Source organism: Halichondria panicea, chromosome 2 (assembly GCF_963675165.1).
Source record: "Halichondria panicea chromosome 2, odHalPani1.1, whole genome shotgun sequence".
NCBI lineage: Eukaryota > Metazoa > Porifera > Demospongiae > Suberitida > Halichondriidae > Halichondria > Halichondria panicea.
The window spans coordinates 2223284-2246556 of NC_087378.1; the positions used below are offsets into that span (position 1 = coordinate 2223284).

Sequence of the window (23273 nt, forward strand, 5' to 3'; positions counted from 1 at the left end):
AGCGATCGTGTAGCTAGCTTTTCGCGATCACCAAGCAGCAAGCTTATTAAACTACCGTTACTAAATGAATTACGGATTCACCCCGTCACTAGCCACGGCCGGCCTGGCTACCTCATCAGACCTAGATGATGATGTTGACGAAGACTTCACCTCAATAAAGAAGCAATTGTTTAACTGCGACACCACCCCAGCAACCAAGAAGCAGGCTGTGCAAGTATTTCTAAGGGTTAGACCTAAGAGTACCTTGGAGATACAGCTGAAGCAACCAGAATGCTTCCACTTTCCCAATGGCAACCAAGAGTTGATAGCAATCGCACCCAAGAGCTCTCAGAGTTACAAATCCAAGACGGCTACTCACACTAACAGCAAGTACACCTTCACTAAAATCTTTGGTCCGGATACGACACAAGTGGATTTGTTTGAGGAGACGCTTCTTCCGTCTCTGAAGGACTTTCTAGAAGGGCAGAACTGTTTAGTGTTTACCTATGGCGTCACCAACTCCGGTGAGAAAGTGTTAACTAATGTCTGTTTAATTTATTGATTGACTCTTCACAATGAGTGGTCACCTAATAAGCTTAGCATAGGCGCTAGGCGTAGGGATGATGGTTCGTTTATACACCTAGATATAATTATACATGTACTATTTATAATTATGTAGATTTTATACCAAGGACCTGTGACCAGCTTGTGTTTCTTATTCCCTCTAAAGTGTTCACAACCATTATTACCTTTGTCTGCGCTATAGGGAAGACACACACTGTATCTGGGACCCCTAGCAACCCTGGCCTGCTCCCTAGGATGCTGGACGTTGTGTTCAACTCTGTCCAAGATGGAAAACTTCTCACTGATGTCAAATTCAAGCCCAAGCATTACTGTGGTGTGTCTTATCCCTCCCAAAAGGAGCTGACCTCTGAGAGTGAGATCAAAGCAGCTATCCTAGCCAAGGTAAACAGCTTAAAGTTACTGTAAACTGTTTGCTTATTTATTCATGAACTACCGTAAACGTTGAAATTTTCGACGGGTGTTTAATTTCGTTTTTTCCGTCCTTGGACTCAACGCACAAAATTAATAATTAAGCCACACCTACGTTAATATAACGGACGAAAATTTATGCGCACGAAATTTAAGAATTGTGGGCCTAGTGCAGAAAGTGCGAAATTTTGATGCGTCGAAAATTTCAACGTTTACGGTATATCTAGTGCAGTGATGTGAGCAGCTAGTTTGAGCTGGAAGTCACGTGGCTCGAATACACTAGATAGCTTAGGTACCAGCTAGTTTGAGCTGGAAGTCATGTGGCTCAAGTAGTACATGTAGCTTAACTGTATGCAGGGCCACACGAATTTTTTGAAAGGTTACTGAAAGCTCACAGGAGACTTTTTTCCTTGGCTCTGACCGCCATTCTAAACATTCTTATTTTGTGAAAAACTGCTTCGCGTAGCCGTCCAGTATAGCAAGAAGTGTGCTATAAGAGCATAATTCAGAGCTAGAATTATTTTTATTTGACTACTATTTTGTGCTGATGATCGCTCATACCATTTTGAATTGGTACTTGTGTACACCAATAATTATGCCTCGAGGCGTAGCCGCACGAGGGATACGGTAAAGCTGACTGTGTGTGTGTCTGTGTGTCTGTGTGTCTGTGTGTCTGTGTGTCTGTTCCAGCTGTAACTGCTCAACGGTTGCAATGCGACGAAAACTAACAGCTTCTATAGGCTTCTAGCCACGTTCTCTTGGATTTTGATTCGTGGATTAGCAAACTAAAGCTTCTTTCTCGAGTTATGGCTAGTTTGACTCACATTGAAGGCTGTTGCAGTCTCTTCAGAATCTTTCATAGCATCATCTGTCCGCACAAACTTTCTATTCAACATATGAGTTAGCCTTGCACTAAAGCGCTAGCTTTTTGTTAGCTACAAGACTCAGAAAATACCTGTTAAAACAGCTAGCTAGCAGTAGCCATTTGTGAAATTGATCTCTTTGGACACACCCTTTAATTATTCCTATGGATGTAATGCGCATGCGCGCTCATTCCCCAGATCCAGATCCTCCTGGCAGAATCATATTTTTCTTGAGGGCCTGGTAAGCCACAAAACACTACTATAGATAACAATATGTATGTACACAAGTCTTTTCTTCTTAAATATTATAATTATACACTGCATGAACTACAGATCCAATTTTCTTCTTTCTTGAGGTCCTGGTATTAAAGCCACATAATACAACAATAGATGCATGTAATAAGTCTTTTCTTCTCAGTGACTTTATATAAATAAGCTAACTTTATGAAATAATTATGCACTTCCGCTTATAATTAATTGAAAACAAAATCTTCTTCTTTGTTGCTTCCTAGATCCTTGAGGTCCTGGTATAAGCAGCCACAAAACACAACAATGATACCATAATTATACAATTGCAAGTCAGTTTTAGACAGATTATTTTATACACTTTTTCCTCTTCTATACTTTCTCTACTATACTTTTGAGCGAAAGCAAATCATGGCGAGAGGCATTAGCACAGCGCCAGCTTGAACACTAGTTATAGATAGTACATGTACCAATTGGTATGTTCTTCAAACTTCAATCATGGCATTTATAGCTTCACAAAAAGCAATGAGCAGGTAACCTAAACTGTCTGGCTGTGTCTGGAGGTGGCCACAAATTAATTGTTGAAGGAGGTGCCTATCTTGTCAAAGGCATGCTCTGTCTTGCCCTAGCTATGAATATGATTATAATTGTTGGTCTACCAGGATGTCCCAATGTGTTCTCCCTCACCCCCAGGCTATGGAGGTGGACCAGACCCTCTCCTCTACTTTCCCTGTTCTGGACGAGACTGGCAGTGAGCAGCAGGACATCAGCTCAATCTCCAGTGTGTCCTCCAAGGTCTCCTCCAACATCAGCAAACTCAGCTGTGATAGTGGTAACTTGTATGGCAATTTTTATCGCGTTCCAAGATGAATATACAATACATGCACCTGACGTGCTTGTGTATTTGTATCCCATTATCTCAAGCTTACAAAGAGCAACTCTGTTACAATACATGAGTCACCACTTATATGTAAGGGAGAACTTTCACGTTTAATTTTCCCAATAGGAATGAGTTTTGAGATCCCCACTCAAGACAGCTCCACAATTAACCTGGATGACAGTGACCACTATTATTACTCTGTGTGGGTATCTTATGCGGAGATCTACAACGAGTTCATATACGACCTCCTCGGTGACGCTCACGTGACGGGCAAGACACGCTCGGCACTCAAACTTCAAGATGATCAAAACCACAATCAATTTATCAGAGGTGAATTAGCTTACATGTACAGGTACATGTAGCTTACTATATACAGCGTGCACATGGCAGCTTCAAAAGTTAGTCAGTGTCCTCATACAGTTAAGGCAGCTCCACATTGTCATTACATGTGCATACTTAATACATGTAGTAGTTTAATGTGAGCTTATATCTTATTGAACAGCTCGCCTAAAGAAAGACTGCTTGTTCACCCTGAGACATCCTCTGATTCGGTTTTCTCACAGCAGCCTCAATTATCATGCTATCCACATGCAGGTCTACGTGAGATCCAAGTGAGCACTGTGGAGGAAGCCATGCTCCTACTGCGCTATGGGTTGCGTCATCGCAGTCAAGCAGCCACTCGGCTCAACTACAGCTCATCTAGAAGCCACGCTGTGTACACCGTCAAGCTAGTCAAGGTGGTCAACCCGGACAAGCCGGCCAATGCCCTGGTGAACAGGTAAGTAAAGGTGTTAACATGGCTATACTGTACAGTGTATATACAACACCCTGTGGGCATTTTGCACGTCTATGACCCTAAGGTTGTATATTTTTTTCATGTAGCTATTACAGCATTAAAGCTTAATACCAAGGGCGTATGAAGAGAAGAGGGCATGCAACTACAATCTATCGTATTATAAATGGGCGGGGTCTTATGTCTAAAAATAGCATTGCACGTGCACTGTTTTTGTGCGTGCAAGGTGAAGATATACGGAAACTTACAGAGAAAGTAGCTGTTCTAGCTAAGCTAGCTAAGCTAACATACTGTAGCTCTCTATACTAGTAGTAAATGATGCTCAGTGACACTAGAAAGTGAGTAGCATAGTCATACTAGAAACAACGAGCCAGAAACCACAAACCTTGAGTTGTTGCTGCAAATCTTTCGTTTCTTTGACTCCTGTCTTGATGTAGCAGGTATAGCAATCATAGTGTTAAACTACTACGACTCATAAACTAACAAGAGATGTCGTACAAGAGAGATAAACGAGCTAATGGAAAAAGTGCCGACTCAGCGGTTTGGAGTTTAACATAAAAAACATAAGCTCACGTGAATCAGGCGGTTGGCTAAATATAGCATATCCTGCTGACTCATCAATAATATGACACATACACAGTATACATTGTGAGTTGCATGCCCTCTTCTCTTCATACGCCCTTGGGTAATTCTATGTGAAAATCGGATGACCCCCTCAGATTTCCTCGAAACTCGGTACATGTGGATACATGTAGTAGTTGTTGAAATATTAAAACAACAAAAATGTGTGGTTATAGTGTGGTAAAAATGTGAGGTTTTTTGCAATTTTGACCTACATTGCATCGCAAATACTCATTTCTTGATTGCTTTTATGAGAAACTAATTGTATGTGGTTGTAGCATACATGTAAGTATTAGGCTTTTATTTGATATGCATAAAATATGCTTTCTAGTGAGGTTGGGGTCAAAGATTAATTGGTGAACAATCGACTCCAGTGTTGAGGCCTTCGGGATATTTAAATTGTTTTTATATTTTGTTGTGATAATATTCCTCTTTATCGCGCTTAAGTTTCGTATTGGGATGCCAATGGGTTCGGGAGATACGGAGCTCTCAGTAACTAGTGGTTGCACTAAGCACTCACAATCCGAAACTACTAACACAAAATGGAGATACTTGCCCCACACGTACAGCAAAGCACAACAAACATTTTTTGACGACTAAACAATGCTCATCTTTTGGTACAGCCTACATCCTGTCGATAGCCTATACTATACTGTTACATCCATCTGTGAAATAATTTAATACACATAGCAAACCCGCCTGCAGATTTAAAGAACCACATATAAATGTACGTACCTCAATCGCAACCTGTACTTGAAATACATAACTATAATTATACTAAACATTCCTTCCTTTTCTGTGTAATTTCAAAACCTTAAGAAAAAGCACAACTTGTACACTCAAACTCACTGATCTTGACAAGGAGAAGAAAACTGCCCAATAAACTCGGCAAGACAAGTAGATCTAGTACAAATATAGCTGCTTCCTGTTCTATCCGGCCAGACTATGGTTAACATAAACCTACTAGGCCCTATAGTAGGTTTATTCTATGTGTCCCTAGTCTAAGGACACATACATGTAGAACTAGGGACATGTTCGTAGGTGTGCTAAAGACAGAGACTAGACAGCTGTCTGTTTAGCATGACGCCACCTCCAGGGCCACGTATAAAAGCAATCACTTCATGAGAAATGAGCATTTTGCATGATGCAATGTAGGTCAAGATTGCAAAAATCTCACATTTTTGCCACACTACATGTGTATATAACCACACATTTTTGTTGTTGTGGTTTAATATTTCAACACTACTACCTATGTATGTACCAAGTTTGAGGGAATCTGAGGGGGTCATCCGATTTTCGTGTTTATTTCACATGGAATGACCCCCTTGTTAATACTGCAGTACATAATTATTTTGTGTTTTGTAAGCTCATGTACATACATGAATGAATCACAAATAATTAGACACTGTTTTGGAGGTGTCTATGGGATTTAGAAGCCCAAAGGTACTGATGTAGTATCCCGAGCGTAGCGAGGGTACTACAAGTGGCTGAGGGCTTCTAAATCACATGGACACTGACAAAACAGTGTCTAACTCATTTAGATACTAGTGCGCATGCGCTAACCGCTTGACTACAATACAATTACTTGACAACGGAATACTAGGTATACTAAGTAAATTTGCAGGTATACTAAGTCCCATAGTATACCTACTCTGAGGCACTTTTCCCATGTACAAGTACTTCCCATGTAGATATTATCAACTAGTGTCTAACTGTGTGCATGTAATGTCACGTGCAGAGTGTCCATAGTAGACCTGGCTGGTGCTGAGAGGTCAAGCAAAACTGGAGCCAGTGGAGCGAGGGTGAAGGAGGCGGGACAGATCAACAAGTCTCTCCTCACTCTGGGCAAGTGCATCGAAGCAATGAAGCACAATCAGCTCAAGAAGTGAGTTGGTGATACAGTCATGTATCTCTTGCTATATCTAGCTCTTGTACATTTGTACCCTAGAACTTCGTGTGTACGTATAGTTTCAGCTCCTCCGTTTATGAACTAAGTTATTACTGCACACAGCAGTAGCCAGTTTACATGTGTACACCAATCAAGATTTTATGGGCTCCTATCTTCATATTGAAGGCAATATTGCACAAGTTTTCAGTTATAATTATCTATAGGGGAGATGACCTGATGGTCCCATTTCGTGAGAGCAAACTGACACGACTGTTCCAGAACTACTTTGTGGGTAAGGGAGGGAAGGAAGCGAGGCAGGGCAAGGTCACCATGTTTGTCAACATCTCCAACATTGCTTCTGTATTCGATGAGACGATGCACGTGCTCAGATTCTCAGCTCTCACTAGCAAGGTGAGTCTATCCACAGCTAGTGTACATCGCCTGGTGGACTACATGTACTGTACATGTTATGGTCCTCCTGCCCCCCACACCTAGCACACTCACACGCTCGCATGTATGGTCCTCCTGCCCCCACACCTAGCACACTCACACGCTCGCGTGTATGGTCCTCCTGCCCCCACACCTAGCACACTCACACACTCGCGTGTATGGTCCTCCTGCCCCCACACCTAGCACACTCACACGCTCACATGTATGGTCCTCCTGCCCCCCACACCTAGCACACTCACACGCTCGCGTGTATGGTCCTCCTTCCCCCCACACCTAGCACACTCACACGCTCGCATGTATGTTCCTCCTGCCCCCCACACCTAGCACACTCACACGCTCGCATGTATGGTCCTCCTGCCCCCCACACCTAGCACACTCACACGCTCGCATGTATGTTCCTCCTGCCCCCCACACCTAGCACACTCACACACTCACATGTATGTTCCTCCTGCCCCCCACACCTAGCACACTCACACACTCACATGTATGTTCCTCCTGCCCCCCACACCTAGCACACTCACACGCTCGCATGTATGGTCCTCCTGCCCCCCACACCTAGCACACTCACACACTCACATGTATGTTCCTCCTGCCCCCCACACCTAGCACACTCACACACTCACATGTACATGTATGTATGTATGTAACATAGGAGATAGATATATCTCAGTTGTGGTTCCATAATTATACTAACATGTATGTATGTGTAGATGTAGATTCATTCGTGCTTACTAACATTCAGATATACATGTACATGTACATAGCAAAATATTGTGCCAACAAAAGAGTTGTTGGGTGGGGCAATGAGTCAACTGATTAAGTTCTGTTAATGTATACATAATGTATGTACATGTACATGTATTGTTGTGGTGCTGCTTTTCACAACTTCATTCAATGCACAATTTATATTGTCTGTCTCCAGGTGATCCCACTGGTCAAGTCCCTCCCCGGACCCACCCCCCAAAAGAGGTCTAAGACGAGTAACCTTCCACTCCCCACACCAAGCACACTCAGAGTCACACGCTCCCGGGTCCTCCCGCCCCCTACACCTAGCACACTCACACGCCCTGCAATGCCGACGTACTCAGCAGAAGAGGACTGCTCGAGCAGCACTGACGTTGGTCCAGCACAATGTCTAGACTGCAAGGTGACACACAGTATTTGTAGATGTGTTTGTACTGTACACCCAGGTTCTTTAAAACTCCCTACTGTATACAGCATCAATTTCTAAAAGTTTGAATTATTGGTTGCCACTATAATAGTTAACTTGCGGTCCATTTACAGAACATGCACATAATTATACTGTACATGTACATAATAATATCTTTCTCTGTTTCACAATATAGGTATCGGAACACTATTAATAATGACTTTTTATACGACTGCTTCCCCCCCCCCCCCCCCCCCCCATACACACACTGACAGTCATTGAAAGAGATGGTGGGCTCCCTGCGCAGTGAGCTGAGAGAGCAGGAGTACAAGCTACGACAAGAGGTGTGCAAAGAGTTCAATGAGCAGCTAATAGAGATCGAAGACAACCACAGGTACAGTACTAGTGTGCAATTTAACACAAGTAAGATCGGTGTCTGCTCACTCTCTCAGCAAGTAGTTAGGAAAACAATACTATACATGTACACGTGAGGTGTGATACATGTATATTGTACAGCTACATGTAACTCCTCCCCTCCCCTACAGTCGTGAGCTGGAGACGCAGGCCGAGGAGATTGAGGAGGCGTACGAGAAGAGGATGCACAACCTCCAAAAGTCCATGAAGAAGCAGTTTTCGAGAAAGAGGAGAAGAAGAGATGATGATGGTGTGTGTGGTTGTGAAATCTTAGACTACAGTTAATAGCTAGACGGTTTCTCCGCCTTGGTACGTGTACATGTACATTATAACATGTACATGTAGCTCTATGGTTAGCAGGAGTACAAACAGAGGATATTTATTGTACTGTACACACTGTGTATACATGTGACTTGCACTCGATCGTCATCTCTTTCTCTTCAGATGAGGAAGGCAATGGTGAGCAAAGACTGAGAGAGATGGTCGAGCGACTGGAGGAGAGGAACAGAGAATTGGAAGAAGAACTGGAGCTGGAGAGAGATAGAGGTGGAGCATTCACACGTACTGTAGTAGCACCCCTGATCTCAGTATTGCACTATTAAAGACGCTGGTTTTTACACACGTACAGTACATGTACTCTGTAATGGCAACTGTATGCGTACATGTGTATAAAATTAATTAGTTATATTATTGTAACACTATGTTTTTCTTACCACATTACAGTACATGTGCAAACATTGTATTGAAAAAAAACTCTGTAATGGCAATGCCAATTATGCTTTTAAACTTCTCGTAAAACAATTCCACCTCTGTAACATGCAGCTGCTGCTGAGGTGCGTGACACTGTAGAGAGTCACGAGACAAGGGTGGTGACCCTGAACAGGCAGCTGGCAGACAAATGTGTTGAGGCTCTAGAGAGAAGCAAGGAGATGGCTGGGCTCAAGGAGCAGCTGTCTTCCCTCCAAGGAGAGCTGGGCCAACTGAGGGGCCAGGAGGGACAGCTTGCAGACAAATGTGCTGAGGCTCTAGAGAGAAGCAAGGAGATAGCTGGGCTCAAGGAGCAGCTGTCTTCCCTCCAAGGAGAGCTGGGCCAACTGAGGGGCCAGGAGGGACAGCTGGTGCCTCAACTGGAGGCTCTCAAAGACAAGGTGTGTTGTGAACAAAACTATAACTGGCGCATGCATTTTGTCACATGCAAGACAAGACTGTCCTACATGTACTGTAACAATAGCTGACAAGTCACCTTAAGTATTGCTACGTACGTACGTACCTGTGCAGGTTTAGTTATAGTATATAACTATAAAAATTACGTTGTCGTCCATTGCCCTCCACACAGCTATCTTCTGCTGAGACGTCAGCCGAGTACGCTCTGGCCGAGGTGGAGATACTCACGTCTCGTATCAGTGAGCTCACCAGCGAGAACGAAAGAATGGAGGAAATGGAGAAACAGCTGAAGGAAGCAATAACATCAACAGGTACACTTTAGCTAGTGCTGTTGTGGGAGGTACGGTACATGTACAAAAGGTAGAACTGTACTTTTATGTATACTGTACATGTACATGTAGATAAGCCCAAGGGCGAGCTGCCTGTATATTCATTGCAGCAAGGATTGGCATGCTACATGTACATGTACATGTATAATTGTCTGTTTTAATTATGCCACGACAACCCTATATCTGCTCATCATCTGTATGACTTTTGTACTGTAATTGTTTCCTTGTCTGTACAGCTCCTACAAATGACAACGACAGTGAGAGAGTGGCTTCTCTGGAGTCTCAACTAGCAGAGCTGAACAGTCAGTTGACCACCACCCAGGCTGAGCTCTCAGCCATAGCCAGCAGACACGAGGAGGAGACAAAATCATGGGAGACTCAGGCTGCAGAATATAGTAGGGAGAAAGAGGCGTGGATGCTCGATAGAGCTGCTCTAACTCGAGCCCAAGCTGAGAAGGTGGAGGTCGAGCTATTGAGGGGAGCTTACGATGAGGATAAGGCCAGTTTAGCTGGGGAACTCGAATCGCTCAGGAATGCTCACACTAGCGAGCAAGCGTCTTGGGGGGAGAAGATGGAATCAGTCGCTGAAACACACCTAAATGAGAAAGCCACTCTTCAGGCTGAATTGAGCCGCCTTGGCCAAGAGAAGAACCTCCTTGTTTCTGAGTTAGACGACTTCAAGAAGTCTAATTCGAGTAAGATGGATGAACTACGAGGTGTGCTGAGCGGCGAGGTGGTCTCACTCAAGAAGGAGCATCTCAAGGAGAAGGCTGCCTGGGAGAACCAGGTGGAGGCTCTAAAGAACGAAATGAACTCTGTCTCCGCTAAGGTTGCTGTCAAAAATGAGAAGATCTATAAAGTGGAGTCACAGAAGGAAAGCCTGTAAGCCATAATGTAAACATGTACATGTACACATGTAGCACAATTGTATTGCCTGGTTGTAGAGAAATGGATCTTAAAGATTTGAAGGAAATGCTGCAAGGCAAAGAAGCCATGATTTCCGAGCTCACAAATCAGACAGGTACAGTACATGTGTGTACTCATCATCCTAATGCTAACAGTTGTATTGTAGCGTAATATACACATACATGTAGATATACATACATGTACGTAGTACATTGTACACACAAGCAGAGACCTGCACACGCTACTATACTGTATACATACATTTTGTCAGGATTTTGTATATACATGTAACCTTATGTTATCTACGTAATCTACTATTTACTAGTAAACTGTGATGCTTTATGTGTTACCTGCCATGTGAACCTGCATGTACCCTCCACCCCATACACACAGACTCTCTGAGCTCAAGTATCAAGAGGACATTAAAGGATTACGAGATCACCCTCAAGAATCAGACGGCTCACATAGAGGAACTTAAGAGAGAAAACGAAGTGGCCGTGTCTCAGAGTGAGGAGCTGGCTCAGCAATGTGCTGATCTTGAGCTGAGGATGAGCCGGGCGTGTGCTGCCAAGGAGGCTCTGTCTAATCGTGTGGAGGAGCTCACCAACTCTCTGGACGGTACTTACAGTACATGTACATGTATGCATACAGGTGTAAATTATCATGGGTTCCATGGCGGGGGAGTCCTCCTTGTGACTGGCTTGTTCTGACCGATGAGCTCAGTGACCTCTGACCCTCAATCCATAATGCTTCACTCTATACCCATTACAAGCCATTTTAGTTTCTTTCCTTACAGATACTGTACATGTATAATTATTTGTAAGTACATACCGTGTAGTGTAGTGTAGTGCGTGCAAGGTTTATTGGATGTACGGCATCATTTACATGTACTTAGAGAACTGTTGATACATGTACATCTGTAGATGCTGTTTACTTACAGCTTCTAAGCAGATCTCTTCGTTATGTTATCTACAGACTCACGGAAGGCCCTCTCCCAAAGAGAGTCAGAGTTGCTGGACTCCTCTGACCAGTGTCGGGCCGTGCTGGAGGAGACAATTAGTGATCTAAAGAAGAGCAATGCCACACTAGAGCACCAGCTGACCGTAGCCAGGGAGGATACCAAGGCTCTGCAAGCTACATTCACTGAGAAGGTTAGTTCCTGAAAGTTCTGTATTAGAGTCATGTAGTACATGTATGTGTAGTTTGTACTAGGGGGCACATGTATGCAAATGTTTGATGCTGGCAAAGTATGTACATGTAGTACGTAAGGCTCAGTAAGAGTGTACATGTACTGGTGTCAGCATCAGATTTTGTATGTACGGAGATGAGATCTTTATCTCAGTAGATTTTGTATGTACGGAGATGAGACTGTATGTGCATAGTTTCGAAGTTATAAGCTCTACTGTACAAACGTGTGTATTTATAAACCTGTACTTTCTTCTTGACACTTTGTTACATATTGATCCCACCCACCCACCCCAGGAGAGTGAGCTGTTGAGTTTGGCCAAGTCAGTGGGCGGTGAGAGGGCCGAAGTGGAGTCGCTCAATAGCCAGATGCTGGAGCTCACCCAGAGACACCAGACACAGGAACAGGAGCGTCATACACTCGTTAGTGAGATCAAAGGTGGGTGGGGTGCATGCTCAGAATAGTACATGTACATTGTGTAAATGCGGAAGTAATTGTGAACGTACATGTATTTGTAGTTGTGTTATACACTACATGTACACATGCATCTTTCACTGCTGTGTGAATGGCACACACACACACACACACACACACACACACACACACACACACACACACACACAGGTACCCACCAGCTTGAGGTGGCCCAATACTCAATTCGTGTGCGAGAGTTGAGTGATGAGTTAGAGTCAACAAGGGCAGAGCTTGATGCCAAGAGGGCGGAGCTTGACAATGTGGGGTCATCATACGAGAGTGAGGTGGAGAGTGTGCGGGCAGGGTGGAACGATGAGGTGCAGGGACTCAACAAGAAGCTGCAGCAAGCAGAGAAATCGTGAGACACACTTACATGTACAGGGAGACACAGCTTGTAGCTAGTGGTACACTGTGCTTTAGTGCTGTACACACATTTATATTTCTATACTGACATGACATGTACAGTAGCTGCCAATATAAAGTACTCATTCCGTTTACGTAGTACGCTGGTACGTTGCAAAATAAACGTTAAAAGTACGGTTAAGATACGCTACGTACCGTTGCGTTTTTTTTCTAATCAATCGTTGTTAAATTTTTCCTTCGGCCACACTCATGCAGCTCTGCACGCAGCTAGCTAGCTAGAACTTTTGCAGCAGTTAGCTGTTAGATAATTATTATAGCTAGCTAGCTAGCGTTTTCTAACCTTGTAGAACAGAGATAGAACTCCTATAGAGACTGCAGACATCCTTTTTGATTAAGAACCTGTGAATGGTGCGTTTTATGTCTTTGTTGTAGATCTAGAGCTAGACTTACAGCTAGACATAGCCATAGCATAGCTAAGTAACTAGTTTAGCTACGATATTCAAGATGACTAGGATTGTCTCTTTGTTCGTTTAGAACTAAAACTTTTCTGCAAAACGTACTTGCAACATACAACGGTACGGTAAATTCAACGCTTTTAATACGGTGTTAAAACGGAAAGTTACGGACGTACTACGTAAACGGACCGGGTACTTTATATTGACCACTACTGTATGGCTCTATCGCTATAATATTATAGTAACTAATTATACAGTCTATAATACTGTGTCCTGTGCACACTGTACATGTACATTGTACATTACAGGTTGAACAGGCTGGCTGTTATGGAAGCTGAGTTAAAAGCTTTCAAGAAATCTTCCCAGCAGCTGAAGAAGGTAGTGGACAAAGATAGAAAAGAGATTACCTCTTTGAAAGCCACCGTGAGTCTATTAGACATGATGCCATTCTGTTTTATTTTACGCACACATGCACGCACACCAGGTGAACAGTCTGGAGAACACTGCATGTGCCAGGGACCAGGAGCTGCTCAAGTTGAAAATCAACCATGAGACGGCCATGCAGGCAGTAAAGGACGAGTGGAGGACGGAGGTAGGAGAGGTCAGAGCAGCTGCCCAACTGGAGCACAAGGACAAGGACCCTATTTATGAAGAGCTGCCAGAAGTGAGTGTATAATGCACATGTGCTGTAGGACAGTAGCATCCCTTAAAATAATCTGCTTTAGACATTGTCTTGTGAAATAATTATATCTTCACAATTGCGGCTTGTGTGCAGCACAACTTGTTTTTACATCGCATTCAACATACACTGTAGTGTACATTGTGTACATACACGTGCACATGTCCAGCTAATTCTGTCATATACAGTTTAATTGAAATTCTCGTCATTGACAGGCCCCGTCAGAACAGCCTACAATCTATGACTCGGTGTGTGATGGGAGTTATGTCAATAGCGAGGCTCCTCCATCTAGCAACCAGACTTCTGTTGCTAACGTGCCCAAGCCAGTAGAGAGCACCGTTAACAGTAGAAGGTACACTGTACATGTACATGTGGTATAACGTATGAATTCATGTACCGTATACATGTAGCGGGTTATTTTCGTTGGAAATGTTCGTATTGTATATTGTAGAGCATCGTACGAAAATTAAAACTACAAAATTATTCTACCCGCAATAGGTTCAACGTCACTAACCTGAGCTGTACAAATATTTAAAATAATTTATTTTATTTTATTTAAATATTTAAAATAATTCAATTGGACAGTTCATACGAACTAACGAAAATTACCCACTACATGTATATGCACGGTATCTATTATTGTGTTGAATGTAGGCTGTACTAGGCTGCACTGAACTTTGTAGCTTGGTGAACTCTGTTATAGGCACAACAATGTATCAAAGACTGGTGTGTCCCTCACAGGTCTTACCTAGTAGCTGTGACCACCTCCATTACCCCTGATCATGAGAGTGAGCGCAGTATGTTGGATACCTCCAAACCCATGGTCCCCATCCTGGAGTCCAGCTCTCAGCTCATGGACGATACTTGTCTCTCTGAGCCTCAGCGGGTGGAGATCGATGCCACTCCACTCCCACTCAGGAAGAAGAGGAGGAGGTTTGCCTCAAAAAAAGCCTTAGACAAGGAGAATGCTGTCCTGGTAAATACATGTAGATGTGTAACGCAGTTGTGTAAAACTATTTTTTAAGCTGTAAATTACATGAATACATCTTGAAGTTAGCTAACTGGTAGAACAATCATAATTATGTAGCAATTTCATGTAGGGCAATGTACAGTAGATCTACAATACTTATGTGGGTTAGTTCAATGTTTAATATTCCAGATCAGTGGCCTGTTATCAGCGACTTACTGATCACTAAGTCGATTGGGAGGGAATATATTGCTGGTAGAACAATACAATCACATTATGCTAACTATTATACACAATTGTACAAGTTCACTGTGTATACATGATCATAGTTGACCAATGTATTGACATCCGTAGAGTCCACCTCCTGAGAAGAAATCTAAGTACCCTCTGAGGTCCAGGGTCAAGAAAGTCAAAGAACAGGTGTGTGTGTGTGTGTCTTTCTTCACTGTTCTTGTTTAAATGCTTGTCTACACTTCTACATAGGATAATGCCTCACTCGATAGCTTTACGCCCACCTCTCAGAAAAGCTTCATAAAGAAACTCAGTAAGTTCTCATAATTCAAAATGTAGTTTTTCAACTCTTACATACGTAGCCTCGTACATGTACATGCATGTTCCCAAATTACATGTACATGTATGTGCACCCTGTATTTTAAATCAGCAAACAATATTTGCGAGATTGAGTACATGTACATTGTATTTGTTCCCCTTCAGCTACCAAGAAGAAGAAGGTAACTCTGCCTGTGACCCCTAAGAAGGAGCAAGCGTCTCTGAACACCTCAACGGTTTCTACTCGAACCAGAACCAGGAAAAGGGGGCTCCACAAGTCACAGATATCTGGACCTATTGAGTACTTTGACTCCCCCATGAATGTATGACTCAGCTGACTGTGTTTGTTTCTGCATACAATTTTGTATTTGTCTAACTGTATCTTGAACACTCCGTTATATGCATGTAAACATGTTGCTAAAATTTATTCTGTCATAAGACAATGTGCACTGACAAATTAAATAAAAACACTTGCAACCCTTTTCACATCACTTGAAATGTACCCAAGCTTGCTCAGTGTGACCACTAATTTCATTGAATACGTAGCTGCAGTAAGACACAGTCACTATTCAACTGTTAGGGTCAATAATTATTATTTCTGAAAATATTATTGCACTTAGGCTTGTATGTAATACGTACCGTACATATAATAATTATATATAGCGGGATTTTCGTATAACAACATGATGTACCCATTTCTTTCGTATTCAATATTCGTACAGCTCAGGATAGTGACATTGAACCTTTTGTGCCAGAAAAAGTTCCCAGTTTTAATTTTCATATGATGCTCTACAGTATGAGTACTAAAAATTCCACCATATCCACCATACAACTGCTATACAGTTACCATAAAATGGCTATAATATCACGGGCGGCGGTCGATACGCCCTTGACTTGATATTGTGTTAATTGTTCGCACATGCACATGCACACTCATGCAGATGATCAAGCAGCAGGTCTTCGTGACAAAAGGGATAAACCTTGGGAAAAAGTTAAGGCCACCAGCTAAACTGATCGTACATGACTGCTAAAATAGACTCTGTGTTGTGTTAGTATATAATTCAGTACACTGTACATGTTAGAAAGTCTTTTCCCCCATCGGTATAAATTATATCCCCACTGCAGCTTATATAATTATAGTGAACTTTGTTTGTCAATTTTAATATGTAACTGTCATGATAAACTCAGAATGACAAAATTGAGAATCAACTATGAGCAGGTTTTAGTAATGGGAACACTGTGAACACTATGAGGTCATGAGCATGTGAAGTGTTCTCCAGTTGCAGCTGGTTGTTAGGGGTGACTAAGAACTCTCTCCTCAGCTTCTCCTGACAGCTGACGGCTAAACTGTTGGCTCTGCCCTCACCACTCCACACAATGCCTGCATACATACGCGTGAAAGTAGATCGTATTGAAGGTTTCATTTATATAAGCACCATCTTACTTTTGATCCAGTTAATTGTTTAGAGATCTTTACATACTCACAAATGTAGCTAATTTATAACTTTATTAATCAGCCAAGGTATTATCCTGATCATTACCTGCAAACGGTCTCTCCTCCCCCTCTCTCTGGTACTTGGCTCCCGGGTGCACCACAAAACCCTCTCCATAGAAACCATGATAGAACAGCCTCACCACTTTACCCCAGTCTCCTTTCTGTAGCACCTCACATTCTCTCCACCAACGCTCCTTGAAGGAGGGGTCAGTGTTACCAGCCCAGTCCAGAGTCTCTGTGAAGTGTGTGTGTGTGGGGGGGGGGGGGATTACTTCAGTGGAATGTTTTACTCCAAATGCCAATTAACACTTGTTTTTATGGTTAATTCATGCGCACTGTAGACTGTGCAAACACAACTTGCTCACCATCTAGTAGTTTCTCATCAGACTCTAATCCCCTCAAGTGGTAGGTTTTCCTTGCTTCCTCCAGCTCCTCCGAGGCTATCCTCTCTCCTAGCACCCAGGCCAGCAGGTGAAAGTCATCCTGAGGCAGCTGGATCTCAAAAGTCAACCACGGCCCTACGTCAGTACAGCAAGGAATTGACTACAAGCATTTTCAGATAGTTTACAAGGAAATAGATACTCGATTAAATAATTATGAGGCCCCCCATGCAGCCTTAAGAAATAGGAAATTAGGCGGAATTGTAACTAGGCACCGTCACTATGTGTTTAAAACTCACACCAACATACATGTAACACACTCCGTGTAGCTATCCTATAATTATATCACCTGTATATACCTGGAGCATGGATGATCTTCTGTTCAATGGTCCAGCTCTCCCAAGGTCTGATCTGGTACTCATTCAATAGTGGATACAGGTTGTCATTTTCTCCAAAATGCCTCAGGGAGGAGAGAACCTACAATCATGGCATTTACAAGGTCATCAAGCTCTCACCACACATATAAAGTAATAGCTACCTTCAGGTGACATATTTTAACAGGTAGATTTGTTTGCGATTTCACTGTTCAGCTCATTTTGCTGGTACATTGTAATTCTGCTAAATCCTGTTCAAGTTGTCCTTATAATTATGGATATCTAATGTACATGTTTACACATTGTGGTGTCATAAACATTGTGGTGAAATGCCGCTTAGGAAGCAAAATTCAAAAACAAAATGGCTTTTTCTTGTGAAAAAAGCTGACCAAGGCTTTATTTAAGGATATAAGATGGAAAATAGTGCACCAGACAGAGCTGCTTGGACTGTCTTATCAAAGTGTTACTGAGAATCTTCAAGTTGATCCATCAACTGTTTGTATGCACTCCTGTTTGTATATACAGGAGTATATGATTCATACAGTCATTCATACACTCCTGGTAGTGCATTGTTGACATGCTGACTAAGATCTACAACTTTATGGTTGACCACAGATAAAACCTTATAAGGAACGCTCAACACAAAACGTTTTTTTGTGAATATTGCAAAGATTCTGCAAAATCCTGTAGCAGAAATTAATACCTGCGAAAATAATAATTAGACTGAGCCCCCCCTACATATCCATACAAATATCTCCCTTAGAGCCATATACAAAATGTAGAAACCATTGTTTTGAAATTTGACAATCTTGCACCCAAACCACCTACACTATATACATGCAACCATTGACCCACTTTATCTTTGGTGACGTCAGGCCTCAAACCGAGCCTTGTCTTGACAGGGCCTAGCTCCATGTTATAGGGAGGAACGTCTAATGGAGGAAAGAAGTAAGCCTCTGTTTTGCCATGGCCCATACAGCAACCATCCACCACGTCTCCAGCATGCACGTGACAGGGAATGGGCGGCACCTCAGTTTCTTCTGATGGGAGAGAGAAGACATGCAGTAATCAACAAATATACAATAGGCAAATTTTGAAGAAACTAGTTAGTACAAGCCAGCTTGTTTTAAAATTAGTCTACCTAGGGACTGAATGCTACACTATACCTAGTCTATACAGTGGTTTGCAGAATAGTTGTCATACCATTGATACAGGAAGAAAGGGATTGGCAACGGATCACGTGCGCCCGTAAGCTACACATAAAATCAATACAGAGCTTGACGAGCCATCCGTGTTTCCCACCCAACGCGGTAGAACAACCTTTGTTGTAAGTAGCTAGAGGTACATACGACGCTATGTACCTGTACTTCTCTCATTCAACTCTGGAGTAAGGTTAGGCTGTCTCTTAACTCCACCGATATCCAGAATTTTTGTGAGTGGCCAGAGAGCTGCATAGTCTCCCATGAGCTCCTTCTCTGCTACCCTCAGGGCTGTTGGTAGGGACACCAACTGATCACCAATCAGGAGAGAGGTGATTCCTGCAATACAACACAGAGTATGAATGCAGGCACAGTGGGGTGTGCCTTATTATTCTTTGAGTGATGAGGCTACCATAGTGTTGCATGGTCTATATCATTACACAATTATGTAGAAGTAATAATACCCCATCAACAAGCCACTTTCAAACACCCTAAACCCTCAAACATTAACCACCTTCGTCCTTTACTGGGATGGCGTTCTTAGCTTCTGTTTTGGACATGATCCACCACTCCACCGGCAGCGATCCACGCTCATCAACCATTTCAGGAATGAACTGAGTGTTAGGGGCTATGATCCCCCGTCCTGTGTACATGGCACGGTGCACAATTGCAGGAGAGGAGAAGAGAATACCATTCTGGGAACCGAGAGCCTGGGGAAGAGGGAAGGTGACTGTGACTTGTCATAGGTTGCTATGTCTCACTATGCAGGATGCATGTCAGCTCTTGTACCTTGGTGATCTCTTGATGCAAGGAAATAGGTTCCATTTTTAATTAATACCACACCATAATGGTAAAAGGGCGTTACTGTTTTACACAGAAAAGAATGAGGTGGGTGGGGCTCAATAGCTGCAATCTCAGTATAGCTGCCAGGAGTGCATGAATACTGCATAATGCAAGAATTTTCATTCAACATCAGAGATTATGCTAAGATGATAGCTATAGCCAACCTGCTGATGATGATGGGTATGCTGACAATGGTGGCTGGGCAGGCTCCAGGAGATGAGCAAGAACTGTGTACAGTATTTCTACCTGACCTAGGAATAAACATAGTGGAGGACCCTCCTAATGGGAGGATTCTAATGGACTCCACTCACTATAACAGGTTGCTTGCACCAAACAGTAATCCAGTGTGGCAGGCAGTGGACCTTGATGCCAATAATCCCATTGGGCTCCGTTCATCAGTAAGTAATTCTAGAACAAATTTCTAGCCGGTATTTTTGTTCTTCTTTTTCAGTGGATAGAACAAGGGGTTAACTGTGAGTCTACCATATCTGTTTGCGGTTGGTCAGGTGGGGATCAGAACAACTGGCTCTTTACTCAGCACATCAACAGAACTGTGGATGGATACCCCCTACAGCAAGTCTCCGTACAGATCGAATACCAGCAGTCTACTTGCCCTGATACTACGGTAGACAACACAAGATGTAGGAGAATATTTGACCTTTGGAAATATGAGACATCTTCAGTGAATCTTGTGGCTGCCAGGGACACTAGTAATTATGTGGCTATACGAACCTTGACAACTCAGGTCTCTGGAACTATCACACAAAGTATTGACAACTTTGGATTCAATACCGATGAATCTGGGTTCTACCTCGCTATTAGAGATCGTGGCACTTGTATTCTCATCTCTCGACTGACTGTCTTCTATAATGCCTGTCCTGGCGAAACAGTAAACTTGGTGGTGCGCCCTGAAACGATAGCTCCTATGGTAGGGTCTGGTATACAGCTCAGCGTTAATGCCTCTTGTGTCGATAACTCCAGTCCTGTAGGTAATGATTTCTGGCTTAAGTGTTTGGATAGCGGTGACTGGGTTGCTGCAGCCTCTAGTAGGTGTGAGTGCAACACTGGGTTTGTTCCCACCATGGACGGAGAAAATTGTTTGTGTAAGTATGACCAGTTAAAATTATTGTTAAACTTATATCTACGTGTAGTTACAGGATGTGCATGCATGTGCTTGTATAGGATTGGGTCAATTAATGCCTCCCCCCCCCCATACAGCCTGTGACCCTGGGTTCTACGCCAGTGTGGCTAATACTATTGCAGAGTGTCTAACATGCCCTAGCAACAGCAACAGCACAGCCTCAGGCCTGGCAGAGTGTCCCTGTGATGATGGTTACTACAGAACACCACAAGAGGTGGACCTTCCATGCACTCGTGAGTTGGAGGACATAATTATTTGGGTAATCGCTCCACTCCCAAAATGCCTCGATCTAACAATTGATTTAATGGCTGTTACATACACTGTACGTACGAAATACCTGATCACCTATAATGCTGTACTTCTAAACACAGCGCTGTACATTGTATTTGCTACAGGCTCGTATCAATATTTCCATAACTGTTGTAGACAAGCCATTGTGATGTGTGTATTGCTCTGCAGTTTTAGTTCAATGGTTCAATTGATGTTGATGAAAATATTATTCCACCATTTCCTTAGCTCATTCGGTCATGCAGTCTTCCTGTCATACACGCACACACACACACACACACACACATACACACACAGTTCCCCCATCCCCTCCGCTTAATGTAAAGGTGGTGGGTACGTCCAGTACCACGATAACGTTAGCCTGGGAGGAGCCAGTGTCCACTGGTGGTAGGGGGAGAGATGAACTACGATACAACCTCTGGATCAGGACTGCTGGGGAGATAGACATCGAACTATCTAATACTGTCACCGACACCATGGGAGTGATTGGAGGTAAGCAGCTACTTGGATAGTACTTGGATAGTACTTTATGAAGATACGCTTCAGCGGGCAAGGTTCCATCCTAGTGCTTACCCTTCCAAATACACCCACCCACCCACAGGACTATTTTCAGATATTGAGTACACAGTATTTGTGACATCAGAGACGGACATAACAGATTTTATCCCCGTGAAAGAGGTTTTCATTCTGGCCAGAGGAGATACACTTGTTCAATCTACTGGTGGGATTGCAACTGAACTATTAGTGGGAGTAACTGTGTCTGTTGTGGCTGTAGTGTTTACTGCAATTGCTGTCATAAGCGTCGTCAGTATTGCTTGTGTATGCTACAAAAAACGCGTGAAGAAGATAGAGATTGAACTCCAGGAATTGCAGATGGTGCAGGTCAACACAAATCTCTCCTACGGACAAGCCACTCAGTCAAATGATTGCATTGTGGAAACTGTTTACTCGGACGGACAATATGAAATTGTAAACGACTTTGCTTGAACATTACAAACTCGTGTGTACAATCATGTTATTTGCATATTCACTGACTACAATATCCTAAGTCATCATCAGAGCAAAAAACCATATCACATCAAACAACACTGTGAACACTATGAGGTCATCAGCATGTGAAGTGTTCTTGAATTGCAGATGGTTGCTAGGAAGAATTCTTTCCTCAGCTTCTTCTGACAGCTGACGGCTAAACTGTTGGCTCTGCCCTCACCACTCCACACAATGCCTGCATGCATACGCGTGAAAGTACATCGGAAAAAAATTGATGAGTAATTTGTTGCATATACAATAAGCATTGCAAGTCCATCCTAATGATCCAGTAATAGAGAGAATGGTGACACCTCGGTAACATAATAATTATGTCAGTACTTGGAGAAATGCATGTAAAAAATGGCAGTGTGGTTTGTGTTGCCATGATACTGGTATACAAACCGTGTTATAAATTATTTACTTACCGTATAGCGTGTATATTTCGAAGGTATAAATATTCGCAGTTTTTGCTGATCAAGCATGCACCGCTAACATTTATACCCACGAATTTAATATCACATGCATGCATGCTACACGGTATATCCCATTGCTATGTTGTTGCTATGAATTTTCCGTAAAGTGATAATGCACTAACCACAAAGTCATAATGTAGTTGCGTCCTTTTGCTAGATCGGACATGCTATGTACCTCAATCTGTCATGGTTAAGTTAACAGTATTGCTATGTAATTTGTTTGGTCATTTTGACAAATGGGCCTTAGGGTCACCTGCAACAGCAAGGGAATCAGCTGTGCATGGTGGCTTTGTAGATTGACAGTAGTGTTGACAATTTATTATGTCCTGACTATTTATATGTACCTAGTAGGTACATATAATAGTCAGGACATAAGGCTAGTTCTGCTTTTCTTTTGTAGCAGGCTACAGCTTCAGTAATGCATGTCTTCAGCAACACCCTATCCATTCTTGCCCCTGCAATGTGGAGTAGCAAACACAACAAAGATGTTTGTGGAACAGCCAACTCACATACAAGGATTCCTGTATAGAACATTTAACCACAAAAATGTTAGCTTGCATAAAGTGCTGACAGTGCACGTTTAATGCAGCAACCACTCTAACTCTTGTTTTAAATACTTTTGAGCAACAATTTTTGTATATATACATTCTCTCCAAACACATCTAACTCCTTAGCATGATAAAAACTAGTTAAATAGTATGG

The 23273-nt window shown here is 42.7% G+C and overlaps 3 protein-coding genes across 4 annotated transcripts; 2 read left to right on the plus strand and 1 right to left on the minus strand.

Moving 5' to 3' along the window:
* The first annotated feature begins 64 nt into the window (after nucleotides 1-64).
* LOC135330865 (kinesin-like protein KIF20B) lies at nucleotides 65-16532 on the plus strand. Its single transcript, XM_064525808.1, has 27 exons — nucleotides 65-503; nucleotides 746-945; nucleotides 2775-2913; nucleotides 3088-3291; nucleotides 3556-3739; nucleotides 6114-6260; nucleotides 6488-6674; nucleotides 7636-7860; nucleotides 8139-8257; nucleotides 8409-8527; nucleotides 8722-8823; nucleotides 9100-9425; nucleotides 9614-9752; nucleotides 10007-10652; nucleotides 10715-10791; nucleotides 11070-11294; nucleotides 11652-11827; nucleotides 12159-12300; nucleotides 12487-12694; nucleotides 13463-13577; nucleotides 13639-13818; nucleotides 14049-14185; nucleotides 14575-14809; nucleotides 15155-15220; nucleotides 15284-15344; nucleotides 15515-15672; nucleotides 16291-16532. Exons 1-27 carry the CDS (start codon nucleotides 65-67, stop codon nucleotides 16378-16380), a joined length of 5046 nt encoding a protein of 1681 aa, XP_064381878.1. The 3' UTR covers nucleotides 16381-16532.
* LOC135330924 (uncharacterized) lies at nucleotides 16495-20110 on the minus strand. 2 transcript variants are annotated; one of them, XM_064525904.1, is made up of 10 exons: nucleotides 19952-20110; nucleotides 19805-19891; nucleotides 19587-19740; nucleotides 19312-19507; nucleotides 18960-19136; nucleotides 18454-18638; nucleotides 17584-17701; nucleotides 17210-17362; nucleotides 16891-17079; nucleotides 16495-16730 (listed from the first exon to the last, which is right to left on the minus strand). In XM_064525904.1, the coding sequence occupies exons 3-10, from the start codon at nucleotides 19620-19622 to the stop codon at nucleotides 16555-16557; spliced, it is 1230 nt and encodes a 409-aa protein (XP_064381974.1). In that variant the 5' UTR covers nucleotides 19623-19740; nucleotides 19805-19891; nucleotides 19952-20110; the 3' UTR covers nucleotides 16495-16554. The 2 variants fall into 2 exon arrangements, with proteins under 2 accessions (XP_064381974.1, XP_064381975.1); XM_064525905.1 differs by lacking the exons at nucleotides 19805-19891; nucleotides 19952-20110 and having other exon boundaries at nucleotides 19587-19746.
* On the plus strand, nucleotides 19685-22056 carry LOC135330914 (ephrin type-A receptor 4-B-like). Its single transcript, XM_064525890.1, has 5 exons — nucleotides 19685-20038; nucleotides 20092-20743; nucleotides 20859-21014; nucleotides 21367-21561; nucleotides 21671-22056. Exons 1-5 carry the CDS (start codon nucleotides 19748-19750, stop codon nucleotides 22054-22056), a joined length of 1680 nt encoding a protein of 559 aa, XP_064381960.1. The 5' UTR covers nucleotides 19685-19747.
* The last annotated feature ends 1217 nt before the right edge of the window (nucleotides 22057-23273 follow it).